The sequence below is a fragment of the Solenopsis invicta genome, chromosome 14, assembly GCF_016802725.1.
Source record: "Solenopsis invicta isolate M01_SB chromosome 14, UNIL_Sinv_3.0, whole genome shotgun sequence".
In the NCBI taxonomy this organism is placed as follows: Eukaryota; Metazoa; Arthropoda; class Insecta; order Hymenoptera; family Formicidae; genus Solenopsis; species Solenopsis invicta.
In genome coordinates, this window is record NC_052677.1 from 2,382,391 (window position 1) to 2,402,854 (window position 20,464).

At 56.4% G+C, this 20,464-nt stretch overlaps 1 protein-coding gene across 1 annotated transcript; it reads right to left on the reverse strand.

Annotated features, from left to right (window-relative positions):
- Positions 1-8,445: 8,445 nt before the first annotated feature.
- LOC105196945 lies at positions 8,446-8,823 on the reverse strand. Its single transcript, XM_011163111.1, has one exon. The coding sequence runs from the start codon at positions 8,821-8,823 to the stop codon at positions 8,446-8,448; it is 378 nt and encodes a 125-aa protein (XP_011161413.1).
- Positions 8,824-20,464: the final 11,641 nt, after the last annotated feature.

A 20,464-nucleotide genomic window follows, 5' to 3' on the forward strand; every position in this document is an offset into this window, starting at 1 on the left:
TCGTTAATCGTTAAGCTTAGATATATTAGGAGTACAAATTGAAAACCGCCGTTTTTTGTCAAAATTTGAGGATTGATTGTTGAAAAATGGTTACATACTTATTCTTGAAAGTATTGTCCATCGCTGGTCACTACTTTCTCCCACCTTTCGGGCAGCATACGAATCCCGCGTCGAAAAAACTGCTCGTCTTTTGCGGCGATCCACGAATCGACCCAGTTTTTGGCCTCTTCGTAATAATGGAAGTGTTGCTCAGCCAGGCCATGCGCCATTGATCGGAACAAGTGGTAATCTGAAGGGGCGATGTCAGGAGAATACGGCGGATGAGGTAAAACGTCCCATTTCAATGTTTCCAGATAGGTTTTAACGACCTGAGCAACATGTGGCCAAGCGTTGTCGTGCAGCAACATCGCTTTTTCGTGTCTTTGCTCGTATTGTGGCCGTTTTTCCTGCAATGCTCGGCTCAAACGCATTAGTTGTGTTCGGTAGCGAGCTCCTGTGATGGTTTCACCCGGTTGCAACAGCTCATAATAAATCACGTCGAGCTGGTCCCACCAATTACACAGCATGAGCTTCGAGCCATGGATGTTTGGCTTGGCCGTCGATGTTGATGCATGGCCGCGGTAGCCCCACGATTTTTTTCGCTTTGGATTATCATAATGGATCCACTTTTCATCGCCGGTTACAATACGATGCAGAAAACCCTTCCATTTTTGCCGTTGGAGCAGCTGTTCGCAAGCGAAAAAACGCCGTTCGACGTCTCTCGGCTTTAATTCGTATGGCACCCAGTGTCCATGCTTTTGGATCATTCCCATGGTTTTCAAACGATGTGAAATAGCTCGTTGAGTCACGCCCAATGAATCTGCAAGCTCCTGTTGCGTTTGAGATGAATCTTCATTCAGTAATGTTTCCAATTGTGCGTCTTCAAACTTTTTCACCTGTCCGGGACGCTCCTTGTCTTCTACGCCGAAATCACCACTTTTGAAGCGTTGGAACCATTCTCGACACGTTCTTTCACTAACGGAAACCTCACCATAAGTTTTTACAATCATTCGACGCGCCTCAGCCGCAGATTTTTTCGAATTGAAGGCAAAAAGCAAAACTTCCCGCAAATGACGCTTATTGGGCACAAATTTCGACATTTTCGATCACAAAAAAATATATAACGCCGATAAAAATTCACAACTGCAATGATAAGGAATTGTTGCCAGATGCCTAACCTTACATTTAAAATTTTTGATCTAACGTTTGGCGCCAGCATTTACCGCTGGCGCCATCTACTGGAAAACGGCGGTTTTCAATTTGTACTCCTAATATATTTCCATATCCAAGTAGATTCTGCATAATATTTTAAGCACGATTTTTGCAATTTTGTCTACAATAATAGGGATTGAGCAGAACACATAATATAAAATGCACATGGAATTGATGCATTCGTATGCCGCATACACCACCCTCGTGACAGTCACAATACATATATAACAATTTCGTACAAGACGAATGTAACATTTACTTTAGAATTTAAACTTTTTATCTTTTCTGTTAAATTAATTAATCCACAAAACTAATAAAATTGATTAGCCTTTGTATGCCTTCGATTAGCCTTTCAATCAGTAAATAATATGTCAAAGTCTTGATCTCAGATTTCTTTCCACTGACTAGATGTAAAAAGCACTTAATCATAGTAACTATATTAATGCATGATTATAGATCTTCTTCATTTAATTGTATAATTAATAAGCTTTATTTAATAATCAGTAAACAATACGTATAATAGAAAGTTGAGATTCCTGACATTCAGTCTACATACGCCAAACACACACAACTCACTCTTTCTTCTGATTATAAAATAAATTATCGCCACAGCTTATTGTATGGAGGTCTCAGACCACTTCATGTTTTCAGATTTACAGCTGTGTGACCAGATTGTAATCTTCTTTGCGAGCTTTAATTTAGGTAATTAGCTTCATTGATGATATAAGGTAACTCTCCTTGCATGCATTATTCTAAGTTCCACACGTGCAATGTAGTGTATCACAAGTGCAGTATGTAGCCTAATCAACAGGAAAGGTAATGTAACTAGATACTTTATTTACATTACATGTTTGAATAGCGCTTAAACTATGTATATAAATTTAATACAGTATTTAGTATATCTACTTTTCTCCCGAAAATTATATTATTATGCTATATATGCAATTTTATTCTAAACCATCCTATGCATGTTTCACAGAGGGATAAACGTCAAAGTTGTTTCTTTGTCACACCTGTTGTGTGTCGCCATTCACCGAACAGACAAGCATACGCGGTCCATACCCCTCCACAGGGAAAGCATAAATTTTGCAGCGGAGTGTATTAACGAAGCCGCCGCACATAACCAGCGTATTACGAGCAACGCATAATCTTTCAAATAACCAATCTTTTGCATAGGTTCTAAATTCTTTACGCTGTGTGCATTATTATGGTAGGGCCACGCGGCATAAACGCTTTTATTTCATAGAAGAGCATTGTACCGTCAAGTGCAGGTTTCTCACAAGGGCATGATATCGCATGCCCGTGCGTCTCTGCTCGAGCGGCCGCGTGTCACCGATACTCGATTATATAGTAATAAACCACTAAACCATTGTTCATGCAATGTCCAGTTTGGCTTAGATACTCATTATTGTAATGTCTCGTATTCTTCCCCGCTCCTATCATAATCACAAACTTCCGCAATGCATCATATACCAACGTGAATATCTCGAGAAATATTACATGTTTGACACTTCCCGTTGCTGTTTCCAAGAAGAAATGCGCGTTAGCACACTGCGCATTATCATTAAGCACGTGTTCATTATTTCGCGGTTATGTATTAATATTGAGTCGGCCTCGACACGGAGCGAGTTCTCAACCCGTTAAATGTTCATAAACACTTTAAAAAAACATTTCATCTAGAAAGAAGTCTAAATGTCACAGTATTTTGACTTAACAAAGTACAACCACCTGTGAATGTGTGTGCAGACTTCCACTGCGCACGTTGAAAATTCTTAGCGTAAATTATCTTTTACACATGACACGTTAACATTGTAACTTTTCTACTTGCATCACATAAGCTATGCTTCTACCAAAGTGTGTAACAGACGGTAACATAAAAGTAATGTCTATATTGGACAGCCTCAACACTCTAAGTGGCTGTCATCAACCGTCGCCGCCATGCTGTAGTGAAAATCACATGCTCATCTTCGGGGATCCTATATGGGTCAGCCGCGATAGCCAGCCCACCTTCTCTTTCCGCCAGACACTGCATCAAAATGTCTTGAGCAGCTTTGGCGTGATTTAAATTGGTTTGGAAGAGCCTATTAGCCATTATTTGGCGTCAGCTGAAGCTCTTCCACCTCCATCACCGTGACTGGCGTTAGCGCCACTGTAACCTTCCTGAGTTCACTCTCCTTGTGAATTGGGGAGAGGCCCATAGAGGCGGCCTAAGTTTTGGCCGCAGTTGTGTACCTGGGCTCACCCTCCCTATCAGGTGGAGAGAGGCCCTTGGGAGGAGGAAGCTGAGGTTTGGCAGCCTTTCCCTTTTTCTTCTTTCCAGAGGAAGTTGACGACGTGGAGGAAAGGAGAAGGATTGGAGCGAGGCAGATCTGACCTGACGGTCCGGGGGGAGCGATCTTGCAGTATAACGCGGAGCCGCTGCCTCGCCGGGGCGGGGGGAGAGGGAAGGGTCTTCTCTCCCCCCCTCCCAGGGCAGAAAGTAGGGCCGCGCCGCCGTCAGCGCGGCGCGAAGAAGCCCGGGAACCATCCGGCGGGGGCCGGATCCCCGGGCCTGTACCCCCAACTTCAACAGAGGAAGAGGCGGGGGAGGGACGGTGTCTCTCTCCCCCGACCTAGGGCAGACTAGGCCTTTAAGCCCTGCCAGGGGCGCCTATCACTAAGGCGACCCTGGCGAGACGAGTCGGCCGCCAAAGGCCGACTGGGTCCGGGGGGCTCCGGAAGTATGCTGCACGCGTTCCCGGAGCCCCCCAGTCATGGACCAGGGCAGGACACCCGGAGAGGTTTTAGTGGATAGGCCCTCGCCGGCGGAGAAGAGCCCCATATAACCACCAGGCCTCCCCCGAGGCCTGGGGTATACGGTAACGCATTTCCTCTCCGTGAACAAAAAAAAAAAGGATTGGAGAGGAGTTGGGAAGCCACTCCCTCCCTTGTCCCGTCAGTCGCTCCCGCCTTTTGTAGGCCTTTTGCCGCTGGTTTAGGCCCTTGTCTTTGCTCCCTTATTAGTGGTGGAGGCGCATGCTTTGGTCCCTACCCTTTTATCCACCGGTTTTCTTTTTTCGAGGCACACCGGGCAACTCGCTTTATTGGCACATACATTGGCCTGATGGCCAATACTGCTGCATCTGTAGCAGCAGGGACGTGCCAAGGCCATTAAAGGGCCGGCCGATCTTTGTTACTTTGACGTCCTGTGGGGAGCAACCCCCAATACTCCCCACAGCACTCGCCACCTCCTGCGTCGTGATAGAGTCGTCCATGCCGGACACCCTTAACTTCACCGACTTGGAGGGGCAAGCGATCTTAACATCGCCTTGATGGGCCATGACCTCGCGGAGCTCGTTGGCCAGGACGTCAGCCTTTTCAACGTTATCGCTGCCCCGGATTTCTAAAATCTGGGCTCCGGTCACGGCCTTTCGAGGTCTCAGGTCTTCTATTCTTAGAGACTCGAGCTTGTCTCTCGCAAGTCGCATTACTTCTGCGTAGCTCTTTCTGTTTGTCCAGGTGACCGAGACGGCCGCCGTATTTGGCGGCCATATTTTGGCGGCCATATTTTGGACGGGCGGACAGGTTCTGCCCTCTTCTGGGAAGGAGCGGGAGCTTTCTTCTTCCTTTCTCAGTTTGGGGGTTTACGGTCTTTTTGGGTTCGCCTTAGGAGGGGGAGCCCTACCTGATGGCTCTTTTCCCCCGCAATTATCTGCACCCTTGGCCGCTTTCTTCTTTACCGATTTTGAGACCACTAGAGTCCAAGGTTGCTCCCCGTGTGTTGCTTTTTGCGGCAGGGGTTCCACCTTTTTTTCTGTCTCTGGCCCTTCGTGGGAATCCTTGGGTCTTCTTTGGGAAACTGGTCTTTCCCGAGAGATTCCCCGACTCTTGGTTGAAAGTCTCCCTCAGAACTTCTGGGAGGATTTTAGCCAAGGTTTCTTTAATCTTGGCCTTCATCGTAGCTCCAAAGGGCAGTTTGTCCGTTTTGTTGGGCTTGTCCAGATTTTTTTGATTATATCGTTCGTGCATAGTCTTTTCCACCTTACGGTCCGGTGCGTTTAAAAGTGGGTTTAACTGTCGTTGATGCCCAGCGTAAACCGGACCGTAAATGGGCTCCCTCAGTATTTTTTCAGTGAGGATGATGGGCTTCCATTTTTTTACGCTTGCCCTTGGTGCTATCCACGGGAAGGAAATCTTCCATCGAGGTTTTCATCTCTACATCAAGGACATCAAGAACTTGGGTCTCCACAGTTGCCACCGAGGGCTTATCAATCTCAGAACAGCTCATCCCGGGACAACTGGCTCCTGTATCGGCAGAGGCAGCTTTATCCGCAAATGAGGCTTTATTCTCGTGCTTACTAAATTTAGCCTTGATTCTTAGTCGTTCTTTGCTTGGAGGAGCGAGACTTCACGTCTTAGCTCCTCATTCTCCTTCTCCCACTTCTCCTGGTCTTCCTGGAGGCGGCGCTCTGATTCCCTTTGCAGGGTTATAGCCTCCTGCACTCCCTTCCTCCCAAGAAAAGAGTTAATGCCCGCCGTTAATTTAACATAGGCATCCTTGAGGTCCCACATTATGGAACCCTGAATATGCCCAGACCGCTCGACTAATTTCGCGATTGTCGCCAGCCTCTGCGTCATGACGGCGGCGACCGCGTTAATGAGTTCCATGTCGTAGGCCTCACAGAACTGCTTAGCTTTTTTGTAGACCTTGGCGACTGAGCCTGAGTTCGGTTGGATCTGGGGGTCGATTATGGCCAAGTAATCCGTCTCCAGCTTCTTGGCTGCTTGTTTGGCAGCTTTTTTAGCAAAGACCTCGGCTGTAAATTTTTCCACGTGTTTAGGGTCCACGGTTGGTCTGCTTTGCTTTCTCTTCTCTTTCCCATCCTCCTCCTCGGACGATTTGGAGGTGAAGAGGATCACGCGTTTGGCGGTATTTGCCGCGCGGCACGCTTTGGTCCTCTTTTTCGATCCCCCTGCCTTAGACCCCTTCTCGTCCGAGGACGAGATGAAGAATGAGGTCGAGGAAGTAGCCCTCGAAAGGCTTGCCTCTGGGTTGGCCTTTCGACCGGCTTTCTCTTTGGAGCCGACCGGACCCGGTTTTGTGCTGGGAGCAGCTCCTGTATGATTCGTCTTGTTTGAAAGAGAAAAATCTTGCCCACTAAACTAGAGGACCAACACCACCTCGCACGCAGTGGTGGGTTTTTTTAACTCATCACCATCCTGAGGGCCTGTTGTGCTGAATAGCTTCAGCCCACCAGTCTCCATATGGAGTTCTCTCCTGTAAACGGAGGCGTTCCTCCTTTCCGCGGTCAAAACATTGCCCCCATCCTGCTTTGGGAGGGATGAAGGTTTTATCCCCCTTGAGCTTTTTCTTGAGCGTGTTCCCAAAGTCACATTGCTCTTCCCCCTCGTTGTTTTGTGTGTTTTTAATATTATTCATAGTAAAGAATTCCACTTCCTGTGACGGCTGGAACGACCGGCGTAACTCCCACTCTCTCCTAGTAAGGGGAGGAATGCCCCGGGTACTCCCGGTCGGCTTATGGCGCGGGCTCCGGTAATGTTACATCCGAAGCACAGGCTTCCCGACCCTTACTCACCCGCACGGAGGAACCATCAAGGACTCACCCCGTACAGGTTTTCGGGGGTCCTCCGCCTCCAACAGCAAGAGCACCGTCAAGAGTGGCGCCACTTGGGGGGCATTACGGACAGATCGGGCAACGGAGGCGACGGCCCCTCCGCACCCTAACCGCTGTGGCAACCAGCACGTCTATATAGGGTAAAATGATCCCTTAAAGGGACCAAGACATCGCCCGGCACTCCGCTTTGGAAGGGGCGCCGTCGCGGAGACACCGGGCGTACGTTTTGCCCCGATCCCTGTTTCGGAGTACTTTCGAGCGGCCCCGGGGCCAGTCCAGTCCGCAATCCCGGGGAGAGTTTCCCATGAGGTGCGCGTTGCACCGTCCTTCGCCGCTTTGACCCTGTCCCGGAAAAACTTCTAGGCGGCCCAGAGGCGGCCCAGCCCGCTGAGCCCATGTACCAAGGTCCCAGCGGCCATTCCGTTCTTCTAAAAAATGGCACTACGTTCTGCTCCAGGACAAAGTTCCATCGCAAGAAACGTCTACTGTTTCAAGCACGCGATCCAGGTCCTTTCTCGGAAACATCCAAGCGGCCCCGGGACCGTCCCAACCCAATGCATCGGGGACGCTTTCCCGCGATGTACGCGCCGGGAGTCCCCACGTTGTCCCGACCCTGCCCCGGAATAAGTCCGGGCAGCCCGAAAAACAGCCCAGCCTGACGGGCTGTTCAGTGACACCAAAATCCCGTCGGCCCGTCCTACTCTTTCGAGGAGCCGACTTTTCCCATGCCAGGACGTGAGCCGTAAAAACTGCCCCACCACCAGACACAGGGATCACACATCCTTTCGTTATGTGTGCCCGCCGCGTCATAAGGCGCCTTGGGCGTTGCATTGCCTTTATAAGAAGACGAATGCCTTCCCTGGTGATTTCTTGGACTCTCAACTCTTTTTTTTATAGTTGGGAAACACCTATATGAGTCGCTGCGCCTGTGGGGACAAGACGCAAGGTATGTGACTCTCCGACCTAGACGTGGCCGGCATACTCACTAAAACCCAACTTTTTCCGGTGACTGAGCTCAGGACAGATTACGTGATCGAACTAACATGCACCGCGATCCATCCTAGCTCAAACAGGTCCCCGCTTGAGAGCAGGGACCCCCCTTCGGTGTTAGCGGCCGTGACTCGACCAAAGCCGAGCCCCAGCCGCCCGAACTGGGATGCCAGGGGTGCGACGAGCTCCCGTGGAAAAGAGCCTTAGGTTCGCATTCCCGCATCCCAAGCCCTAGACGGATTAGCCGGGCAACTACCCCGCCGCTGATTCCACCCGAGACGTACTTCCTCAACAATGGAGAAGGTAGGGCCCTCTGTCCGATCTAGTCGGCGCTGTGAGGATCCCCCCTCCCTACTGTTTCTTCCCGACTATCCCCCTTCCCTCTTCAATAAAAAAAGGGGGGCAGGAGGAACCATAGCTCGGCTATCGCTGGCGGCGACATGTATTTAGCACAGCCAGAGCGCCGGCGATATTCTGTTGTGGGCAAGAAGAGAGCAATTAGACTCACCCTCTCACTACCCAGCCCTCGCACAGTTCTATTATGAGGGGGGGGGGAGGAGGTCCCTGCTGGTGTTGTTGCAAGAACCTTCTACGCCTCCTCCCCTCCTTGTCGTTTCTCCGGAAGCGCGTTGGGAGCCTCCTCCCGCGCCCGTTTAGCAGCCTTCTTCTGCAACATGACAGAGTTGCAGAAAGAGGCCACCTCTCCCCACCCGTCAGCATTGGCGAACATCTGCCCTACCACCGAGCGTAGGTCTAGACCGGCACCTATCCTGTCGGTGAGGGCACGGCGCTCATCTGCCCAGGCTGGGCATACTTCTAAGTTATGCTGCGCCGTGTCCCTTACCTTTGGGCAGTGTTGGCACCTCGTGGAGACCTCCCGCCCAATCTTTTCGTGCAGGTACTCTCCAAAGCAACCATGCCCGAAGAGCACCTGCGTGGTGTGGAATAAGAGGCATCCGTGCCCCATACCCATCCACTCTTTCAGAACGAGGCCAATGGCCTTGTCCACCCTTAACCAACCCTGGCATGAGACAGACGCTCCTGCCAGTGCTCAACAGCCTCCCGGCGGGCCAGATTTCTTCGAGACTCCACCATGTCGGCGGTCAGAGGCTTCCCCCTGCGGGTCCACTTCTCTGTCCAATCAAAATTGGTCAGCGAGCAGGCCACATAGACTCGCGGGGTTGAACCGGTCAGCACGCACGCCGCCTTTCAGGAGATGGTGCGATACGCCCGTGCGACTATGATGGCCATCCTTCGCTGTTCCCAATTTAGGAGCCTGTTGTTCTGTGCGGAGGCCATCAGGGCCTTGCACCACACGAACCCCCGTCCATTGCGATGGATTGCACTACCTTCGCGTAGAGGCGACATGCCGCCTTGTTTGGGCCGCGCATGTTGGGCATCACCGACTCAGGCTAGCCGAGGTAGCGCTCAACGGCGGCCAGCTGCTCGAAATGGGACCGGAAACTCCACTGTGAGTCAAGGATTAGTCCCTGGTACTTTATCTGGGACTTTACCTTGACCCGAGCCCCACCTACCATTATAAACGGACTGTCCGGGCCTTTTTCCGTCGACCCACCGAACCAGAGGGCCTCCGTCTTGCTGACGGCGATCTTCAGTCCCAGCGATCTGATTCTCTCTAGGACGAGCTACTGCTTCATCGCTGCGGCGCGCCTTACCTCTCTCCAGTCAAGACCGGAGATGACCACCAGGGTGTCGTCAGCGTAACAGACTAACGACACCCCCGCAGGGAGATGATGATCGAGGGCTTTGTTGTAGCCTATGTTCCACAGGAGCGGCCCGAGGACCGATCCCTGTGGAACCCCCCTGCTCATTCCTCTGCACATGACTATGCCATCCCGGTTCCTACAGGTGACCACCTTGTACCCAGGTAGGTCCCGACGGCCTCTTTGAAGTAAGAAGGAACTTTCTTTCTACAAAGGCCCTCCCTAATCTTTCCCCAGGGCAGGGTGATAAAAGCATTTGAAGTGTCTAGGCTCATAACCAAGACGACCCTGCCCCGGGAGACCGCCCTGCAGACCCAGGATCTCAACCGTCGGATGGCTCCAACGGTGAATTTTCCGGGCCTGAAACCAAACTGGTTTCCCGACACGTCGGGGCCAACCTTCGAGGGTGCGTCATGAGGCGAGACACGATGATACGCTCAAAAAGCTTTCCCACCTCGGCATTGAGGCATATGGAGCGGTGGGCCGAAGGATCGTCCGCCGGCTTGCCCGCCTTAGAAATTAGCACCAGAGCGGCTACTTTCCAAGGAGTGGGGAACCGCCCTGTCTGAAAGCATTTGTTGAACAGACGCCTTAAGCGAATTCCCAGCACCCTCAGGGCGATTGCACAAACCCTACCGGGGATACCGTCCGGACCGATGTTTTTGTGTCGCATACGCTTCACCGCTCCGGCCAGCTTCTCCTCTGTGACCCTGAGATTTTCTGTCCAGCCCGAGATCCTTTTTTTTTGGTACGATGAGGAAAACGCTCATGGCACACCAAGCTGGCTAGACCTGGCAGTGTTGGACTCGAGTCAGAACGGTGCAATCCGTGCCACATAGTTTCAGCGGCCGGGTTTGTCCTCCCCTACAAACTAAAAACCTCACCGAGCCACGTCACCCCGTATGAGGAAGGCCCCGGCATAAGATATTCTCAGTAGTCTTCCCCGGGGATAGAGCGTGAGCCCCCCCACGCGCCAGTTCGTCAAATTGGAAGTGGACGTGCCAGGGCAGCAAGTTGAGATACGTCGGCTTAGTCACCTGTCCACCCCGGGATAGCGCCGTGCAAGCACCAACACGCCCCCCCTGCGCTTCTTTAGGGCAAGAGGAAAGCGCCAAACTTACTCATTCCGCGCCAACCCCCTGCCCAAGGTCTAGAGGTCCCGAGGAACCATCCAGGCCTACCTACTATCCACTAGTGGCCGACCTGCCGGATGAGCGGAGACCCCAACACATCGGGCCCATTAGCCAGGGGCCCGATGAGTTGGGGTCTCCGCTCATCCTCGTCTCCTGAGCATCCCCGAGCGCAGGGGTAACCGGAAACAAGGCCCAGAATCGCAAAGTGGCCCCCCCCCCGGACACCCCGCGGCCCTATCAACTCAATGGATAGGCGACCCTGGGGGAGAGGGCGTCAACGCCCTCTCCGCCCGGGGTCTGGACGCCTTTTTGGCAGGTGTGCTCAAGTCGAATCCCACTCTCCTTTTCCGTTGCGGAAGAGGGAGGGGCTCGAGCACCACCTTCACCCCAGGGAGGTACATGGCACTCGGACTATCGAGTGCCTCGCACCTCTTCTTACTCGGCAGACTCGTGCAAGCCCGGATGCTCTGGACGAGCTCGACGACAGGTCGAATACTCCCGTGACGAATGCCTCACCTACAGAGGCCTCCGTCACGGGAGGGGTCTCCTCCATATCTCTGTCGGCCGCCGGACATCCCGCCATTCCTCCCTCCACGGTCTGAGCGCCGAACGAAGTGGAAGTCGGCAGAGACAGAGGCCGATCAGCCTCCTCCCCCTCCCGCTGCGAAGGAGGGAGAGGTTTCTTCCCCTGAAAAATAGTCGGGGGGACCCGAGGGCACTTTTCACCGTCGGGGCGGTGATGATGCGACTTCCCTCTTGCAGCACACTCCGAATAGAACGGCCTATTTGCACATTTTGCTTGGGTGTGTCCTTCCCCCCACAATTAAAACAGCACCGGGTCCTGTCAACATTGCCAGGGCACCGGTACTGCGTATGACCCTGGGCTAGGCACCGAGAGCATCGCTGTGGAGGAGCCATAAGCACTTCCACGCGAGCCCAACCCAGGGCCGATCTACCCAACTGGGCGATCTTCGTAGCAGCGGCGACCAGGCACTGCACTATGACAGAGCCCAGCCTCCGTTGACTGCGCGTTACCCGGCCCACCCGGAGGTCCGCCACGAAGCAATCCCCAGAATTGGCGACCGCCACGGCCACCTCCTCCGGGGAGATCGATTTGTCAAACCCGGAGATGCGAATCTCTACCCTTTGCAGAGGGCAAGAGATCCGCATGTCCGGGCCCCCCGCGACGCGCTTCATCTCCGAGGCCAGTCGTTCCGCAACTGGCTTACTGTCTTTGCTGGAGATCTCCAAAAGGAGTCCACCGGACTGGGCTCGGCAGGAACGAAGACCAGAGGGGTTCGGCATTATGTCAATATCCTCAAGGCATATCCCCAAGACAATACCCTCTCTGGCCCGCTGCGTAACACCCGCATATGAAGCGTCCTCCCCAGTCACTGTCACCAATATGGCAGATGACATGGGGACGCGTTTTTTCACCTTTCGCGCCGCGAGAATTTCGCTTCGCGGCGGAGTCTCCTTCTTTTTATTATTCTTCTTTTTCTTTTTGGGCTTGGCCGCTGAAGGAGCGCTCAAAGCCGCTACTTCCGATGGCCAACTCCTCTCTTGTTGCGTAGCGGAGGAACGACCCCTACCCTGCTCCGAAGAGGAGGATCAAAGGAAGCCGCTATTTGGGCACTCCTATCCACCCTCCTCCTCTTTTGACTGTCGACGACCTCGGCCCAGCTCCGATCGCTCGTAGACGCATCGGAGCCGGATGCGGCCACCGGCACGGCAGGAGGTGCAAGAGGCTCTTTCCGCGGAGCCTCGGCACTTCCCTTTCCGCCCTTCTTTCTTTTGCCCCTGGCGCCGGTGGGGACGGCGGCCGGAACAGCCTCCGTCTTCACCCGCGCCAGGCCCCTTTCCAATCCCTCCACCGTCGCCGCCAGCCACTCCTACGTCTCCAACACTTGCTCCTCGAAAGGAGAAGAGTCGAGGGCAGAAGCGGCCGCAAGAGGTGGCAAAGGGGGAGAAGACCTACTCCTCGCCAACGGCCGCAAAGCAGCCGCAGACGAGGAGGGACCACTTTGCAGCATGATGGTGCGTTTAGCCACCCCCAGTTGCCCCCTTAGCTTGACGAGCTCGGCCCAAAGAGAGCAAACCTCCTCCTGCCGAGCCGCGGCCGCCGTATCCTCCTCCCCATTATCTCGCCCGAGACAGCCCATGGCGCGGTACGCCAGCGTCATTAGTGCCTCCCGATAACTGCGCAAGATAACTGTTTAATTTAATGCGTCCCAACAGGCTGCCCGACAGCGGGCAACCCGTGGATGCCTTGGCCCAAGCACTCTTGATCTCCCCCTCGATGGTGACCCACCTTAACGTGGTAAGGGGGCTCCCTCTTCCTCGAGTCGCCTTCGGGCGAGGAGAGATGGAGGGTCTAAGAGGTCACCGGGCACCTGCTTTCCTCCAGAAGGCAGTTGCGGTGCCCAAGGCGTCTTTGGCGGAGGTGTCCCGGCGCGTGTATCGTGGGAAATCCTCCCCGATGCATCGGGTCGGGATGACCCTCGGGCCGCTCGGACTTTTCCGAGGCAGGGACGAGGGCGCGTGCGGACAGCGGCGAGGGGTTTCTGTGAAGGAATTTGTCCCGGAAGCTCCTCGCCGCTCCAAACAGGACGAGACGGGCAGCTGGGATCCCGTTTTTAACCCGGACCCAGCGGGCTGGACCGTTTCCGGGCCGCCTGGAATTATTCCGGGGCAGGGTCGGAACGGTGGAAGACGGTCCAGCGCACACCTTGCGGGAAACTCTCCCCGAGGTTGCGGGCTGGACTGGCCCCAGGCCGGTTGGAAGTATTCCGAGGCGGAGCCCGGGGCGGCGTTGGCTAGCCTGGCATTCCGCGACGGCGTCCCTTCCGAAGCGGGTGCAGGGCTGGAGTCTTATCCCCCCAGGGAATTTTACCCTGGGCGGACGTGCTGGTCGCCACGGCGGTTAGGGTGCAGAAGGGGCGTCGCTTTTGTTACCCGACCCGTCCGTGGGGCCCCCCGGGTGGCGCCACCCGTGACGGTGCCCCTGCTATCGGAGGCGGGGGACCCCTGAAAGCCCATACGGGGCGAGCCCTTGATGGCTCTTCCGTATGGGTGTGTAGGGTCCTGGAGCCCTGTGTAGCAGATGATCATTCCTAGTGCCCACGTCATAAGCCGACCCCCCGGGAGTACCCTCCTCAATATTCGTATTGGGGCGGAGTGGGAGATACGCCGGTCGGTGCAGCCGTCACGGGGAGTGGGATACTTCGAATAATGAGCACTACAAATTCATAAAAGGATGTGGGGAAGAGCGGCACGCCTACGGGCGCTCGCTCGGGAGGAGGCATGGGAGGGACGAGATCATCGTCCTTTCCCGACTTAGTGATGGGAGACGTCTCACCCGCTGAGGGGAGAGACGCCTCAGTATACGTGAGGGGCTGGCGGGCTGAAGCTCTTCAGCCCGTCCAGTTCCCAGGAGAGCTCAAAGAAGGAAAAGCGGAAGCTAATGGTCACGTTAGAGGACTTCCTGCCCAAAGGCGGGAAGACGCTTTCCGCTGGCTCGAGGTCGGGCCCGGCCTGCAGCAAAGGGGTAAAGCCCGGTAGCTGCGGGTCGGATGTCACGCGCCTCGAGCCGTGTAGTGCTCTCGGGCCATCTGGCCCGGAGAACAAGAAGGGGGCCTCACCCATCGTACCCGTCATTTTCGGATACGGCGACCGGGGAGCCCCCCGTCGAGGCATCGAACGACGCTGCAACCACCCGGCGCAACAAGCCGGTGGTTGTCAGCATCGAGAAGTTAAAGGAGCCTTACGGAAGTAAGGCTTTCCGTCCGCCACTCAAGGGGGTTCGTAAGCAAATAAACCCCCTGTCCAAGACGGCGGACATAAGGCTCCCACTCCTCACTCCTCCTTCCCTCCCCTCCCTCCTCCCTCACGCCCTCTGGAGAGGGCGGGACGAACGGGGGAGAGGAAAAGAAGAAGAAGAAGGTACTAACGGAGGACGGCCTCTGGGAGGTCCTAAATAGGGTCCTCCCGGCCGTCCTCTCTGAGATGGGGCTTCTCCGTGTCCATAAAGCAGTGGAGAGGTCCAAGACAGTCCCGACTGGGGGCAAGACTGCCACCCAGACTCGGGCTGCCCCTCAAAGTGGAGCGAGCAAAGCAGTCGCTATGGCCGCAAAACCCGCTCCAGGGAAGGAGACCACCTCCCCCTCCATTTTACAACTATGGACGGAGATGGTCTCAAAGAAGACCAAAAAGAGGGCCGCCAAAGCCGACCATAAGGCGGCAAAGGCGGTTCCCCCTGCAAGAAGGGCGCTAAGAGTCCTCCCGGTCCCACCGCCGAAAAACTCCCCTCAACAAGCTTATTTATCGAAGAAGAAGAAGTGGGGGGGGGACGTGGGGGGAGGTAGGGGAGAACCGGGGGACAAACCCAGAGCGGAGCCAACTCCCGAGGGCCGGCTAAGGTGGCCAAGATCAAAACGATCACGGCGGCCGTTACGGTCACCTGCGCCGACCCGGGAGCATATGCGCAGGTCCTCACGACCGCGAGAGAAAAAGTTGATTTCTCTACCCTCGGGATTGAGGACCTGCGCCCCCGCAGGGCCATAACGGGTGCCCTGATACTGGAGGTCAGGGGCGTGGATAACGGCACTAAGGCCGATGCCCTGACCGAAGGTATCAGGGCAGCGCTCAATGATCGAGATGACGTCAAGGTAGCTCGATCATGCAAGACGGTCGAGCTACGCTTGACTGGCCTGGACGACTCGGTTACCTCCAGCGAGGTGACCGAGGTCCTGGGAGCCATTGGAGGATGCTCTCCCCACGATCTTAACGTGGGGGAGATATGTATGGCTCCCAACGGGCTGGACACTTGCTGGGTGCGCTGCCCCGTGCAGTGGCCCAAGGCGGGCAAGACAGTCTTGGCCGCCCCCCGAATAAAAGTGGGCTGGTCAAGCTGTCGTGCGACGTGTCGTCCCTTCGCAGGGACTGCAGTGTCATAAGTGCCTGGCCACTGGACACGTCCAAGCCAAGTGCAGCAGCCGGATCGACAGATCTGGCTGCTGCTACCGATGCAGGAGCATTGGCCACTTGGCCAATGCTTGCACTGAAAAGGCGGGATGCCCGGTCTGCAAAGACGCGGGCAAGCTCGCTGAACATCGCATCGGCGCGAAGGGGTGCCTTACCAACAAGGCTCAGAGGGCACCCCTGAGTGCCAGGGGCCGGCAAGAGGTAGGGTCGACCGTTTCAACGCCGACCTTAGACCGCAACCCCCTCCCCCCCGAGGTAGAGGCTCCTCTCCCGCAAAGGGAGAGGAGAGTAAGCAATGAGGACGCACCTAGATGCGTAGAGATGCAGGAGGTAGAGGAGCCTCGAATGCAAGCAAACAATGCCTCGTAGGCTCCTCCAAGCCAACCTGAACCACGCCAGGGCTGCACAAGACATGCTTGTGCAGTGCCTGGCGGAGGCAGGTGGCGCGATGGCCATCGTCGCCGATCCGTATAGGATCCCCGAGGACAACCCCAACTGGGTTGGGGATCCCTCGGGGAAGGTGGCGATGGTCAGACATCACGTGCCGGGCGCTCCGCCGATGATTCCGGTATCGACTGGCGAGGGCTTTGTTATGGTCGAGTATCGATGTCCTGGGATGTTATCTCCCCCCTAGCCTAACAAGGGGGGAGTACGAGGCGGCCCTAGATGGCATGAAGAGCGACATACTCAGTCGCTCTCCAAGGCCTGTCGTCGTGGGGGGAGACCTCAATGCCCACGCCGTGGCTTCGGGCTCCGCCCGCACAGACGCCAGGGGCCGCCACGCCCTGGACTCTGCGGCGGGGCCCTGGTCCTTCTGAACCGGGGCAAGTGGAGACCGGCTCCTTAGGAGAACTGTCTGATCATAGACTTATCTCCATGGAGCGGGTCCTCCCCCCCGCGGAAGTGCGTGAGCAACGCCGCCGCACCCGGGACAGAAATCGATGGATTCTAAGAAAACTTGACCCCGAAGCCCTCGAGGTCAGTCTCCTCGCCTCCACCTGGCCGGAGGGAGGAGTTGATCTCGGAGCCGAGGAGGAGGCGGAGCGCCTATGTGAGCTGATGTCGCGTGCCTGCGACGCCTCCATGCCCCGCAGCAGACCAATGGCGCGTCGTGCCGCCTATTGGTGGTCCGCGGAGTTCGCCGAACTGAGGCGGGCTACCGTGGCCGCCAGGCGGGCATACACGCGCGCCAAGCGGCGGGGCATTGAAGATGCGTTGAACAACGCTGCGGGGGCTCTCAGGGAAGCCAAAAAGGCCCTGAGGACCGCTATAGCGCGGGCGAAGGCAGCGGCCTGGGATGAGCTGCTCTCCGAGCTGGACCGCGACCCATGGGGGAGACCTTATAAAATAGTGATGAAAAGGCTTCGCCCGTGGGCGCCTCCGGTCTCGGAGACGCTGGACCCCCAGTTCCTCGGTGAGGTGGTGGACAAATTGTTCCCCACCCGGGGGAGGGACATCCCGGAAAAGACCGGCCCTTCCCCAGGATGGACCGAGAAACTGGAGGTGTCCAGGCATGAAATGGTCGCGGCCTTCGCCCGCATAACGGGAAGAAAGGCGAAGGCGCCCGGGCCGGACGGAATACACGCCAAAGTCTGGGCCCGGGCGTCTTCGATAATAGGGGAGGCACTTCGTGCCACATATACGAAGTGCCTCCGGGAAGGAATTTTCCCCAGGAGGTGGAAGAGGGCCCGGCTTGTCCTTAAAAAGGAGGGCAAGCCAGCGGAGAGTCTCTCCGCGTATAGGCCCCTTTGTATGCTGGATGATGCGGGCAAGCTCTTCGAGCGTATCATCGCTAACCGCATCATCCGGCATATGTCCCGGAATGGTCCCGATTTGTCCCCCGGACAATATGGATTTCGAGAGGCGAAATCGACCTTCGACGCAATACGACAGGTCCAATCCCTCTCGGAGTCCATCATGGGGGACGGGAAGGTGGCGTTGGCGATATCCCTGGATATCGCCAACGCCTTTAATAGTATCCCTTGGGGCGAGGTAGTGGCGGCGCTCAGCGAGCATTTTCACTTGCCGCCCTATCTCGTCGCCACCTTCGGGACTACTTCCGGGACAGGGTGCTGGAGTTCCGGGACAGGGTGCTGGAGTTCCGGGACAAAACCGGACTCCAGCAGCGGAGGGACATGTCGTGTGGCGTTCCGCAAGGGTCAGTACTGGGCCCCCTGCTATGGAACGCCACATACGACAAGGTGCTCCGCGGGGCCCTCCACCCCGGCTGCCACGTCGTCGAATACGCTGACGACACGTTCGTGGTGGCCGGGGGAGCCTCCTGGGTAATAGCGATTGCTATGGGCAATTGGGCGGTGAACTGTGTCGTCGGCTCCATCAAGAGCCTGAGCCTGAGGGTGGTCCCGGAGAAGACTGAAGCCATCTTTTTCCATGATGGCTCTTCCCGGGTACCGCCCCTGGCCTTCGCACGGGTGGACAACACCCGGGTCCGAGTGGGGGCAACCCTAAAATATTTGGGGTTGCTATTGGACAGTCGCTGGGCCTTTGTCGAGCATTTCGACAAACTGGCCCAGCGATTGGGCAGGAGGACAGACGCCGTCCGGGGGTTCATGCCCAACCTCCGAGGTCCGAGAGTCGGTGCGAGGCGCGCGTACGCCTACGCAGCCATGGCTGGGGCTCTGTATGGAGTCCCAGTTTGGTTCCGCGAGGCGCTGGCCAGCCGCCGCATACGAGACGTGCTGCACGGAGTGCAGCGGCGGCTGGCACGAAGAATTGTGCGCGCGTACCGCACCGCCCCGGGCGCGGCGACTATTGTACTGGCGGGGATCCCCTCGGCGGAATTCACGGCCGACGCTCTGGCATGGTCATACGCCAGAGCGAAGGCCGTCCGCCTGCAGGGGGGAGTGGTTACCCCCAGGGTCGCCGCGCTACTACGTGAGAGGGCACGCCGGTGGGCCATGAGAGCTTGGCGAGAGAGCCTCGCCAACGACCTGCCGGCGACAGTTTCTCGGATCTTGGAGGCCGTCCTACCCCACTTGGACGAATGGGTGGGCCGCCCTTGGGGGGGGAGGCGGTCTGTCCTACCGGACGACACAGATGTTCACCGGGCATGGTTGCTTCGGTGAGTACCTGCGCAGGATACGCAAGGAGCCGACGACGCAGTGCCACCACTGCGAGGCGGACCGGGACTCCGCGCAGCACATGCTGGAATACTGTCCAGCGTGGGAGAAGCTGCGCGGAGTCCTGCAAGAAGAAATCGGCAACAACCTCTCCCTGCGGGCCATCATTAGCCAGATGGTCAGCAGGGAGAGGGCATGGGTCGCAGTCTCTTCCTTCTGCGAGCAAATAATGCGGCAGAAGGAGGAGGCCGAAACGAGAAGAAAGAGGAGGCCGGGGGGACGCATGCCCCCCGGCGAAGGTAACGGTGGTAGGGGAAGCGGGGACGGGGGCCACGACCCACCTTGGCTCCCTTACTGGCCCCCCCGAAGAAGAAGAAAGCCTGCCCCCCCGCCCCCCGGGCCCATGCGGCCCGTCTGCAAAAAGACGGCGGGGGGCCAGCAGATCAGCAGCTGTCGCGCCCTCCCACCCCACAATTGAGGAGGAGGAAAGCGACAGCGCCAATATGGAAAGAAGGAGACGACCCTCCTCCCCTACGGCAACCGGCCCCGCCTTTGGGACACGCAACCGCGGGAGGAGGGCTCACACCGGTGAGCCCGGCAAAGCAGATCTGACTTGACGGTCCGGGGGGAGCGACTCTGCGGTTTAACACGGAGCCGCTCCCTCGCTGCTTCGCCGGGGTGGGGGAAGAGGAAAGGATCTTCTCTCCCCCGCCAGGGCAGAAAGTAGGGCCGCGCCGCCGTCAGCGCGGCGCGAAAAGGCCCGGGAACCATCCGGCGGGGGCCGGATCCCCGGACCTGTACCCCCAACTTCAACGGGGGAAGACGCGGGGGAGGGACGGTGTCTCTCTCCCCCGACCTAGGGCAGACTAGACCCTTAAGCACTGCCAGGGGCGCCTATCACTAAGGCGCCCCTGGCGAGACGAGTCGGCCGCCAAAGGCCGACTGGGTCCGGGGGGCTCCGGAAGCATGCTGCACGCGTTCTCGGAGCCCTCCAGTCATGGAACAGGGCAGGACACTCGGAGAGGTTTTAGTGGGTAGGCCTTCGCCGGCATGTCGCCGGCGGGGAAGAGCTCCACACAACCACCTCCCCCGAGGCCTGGGGTATGCGGTAACGCATTTCCTCTCCGTGAACAAAAAAAAAGCATTCGCGACCTTCCGTTGCCACCCGTCGGCCAAAGCGGCCAGATCGGTGGTTGGGCTCCGGGAAATCACCCCTAACTGCCGTTCTAGAAACCGGCGCTGCGTGAAGAGGATTAGGGGGATCCTGATGCGCTGCCGAGGCCACGCATCACTCTTCTCCGTTCCCTCTCCCTCCGACTCCGAGCTTCTGATGACATTGGCTCGGAGCCGGCGAGCCCTGAACTGCTCGATGGAGCCGTCCCTCGGTGTCCACCCCGTCGGACAGTGGGGAAGGGGACCTGAAGGGTCCACTTCCGCCCAGACGGAGGCGGCCACGGGCATCAATAACCTGGACTTAAATCCAATCAAGCACATTTGGGATGAAATGGAACGACGACTAAGGCATGGCGAAGAACAGCCACGAAATTTAGAAAAATTGGGAGAAATTTTATTGGAAATTTGGCACAACATTCCGCAAGATCGTATTGCAAGATGTATAAATAAGCAAGAACGCTTGCAAGCAGTAATTGATCAGAGAGGAGGAAATACACACTATTGAACACTCATGC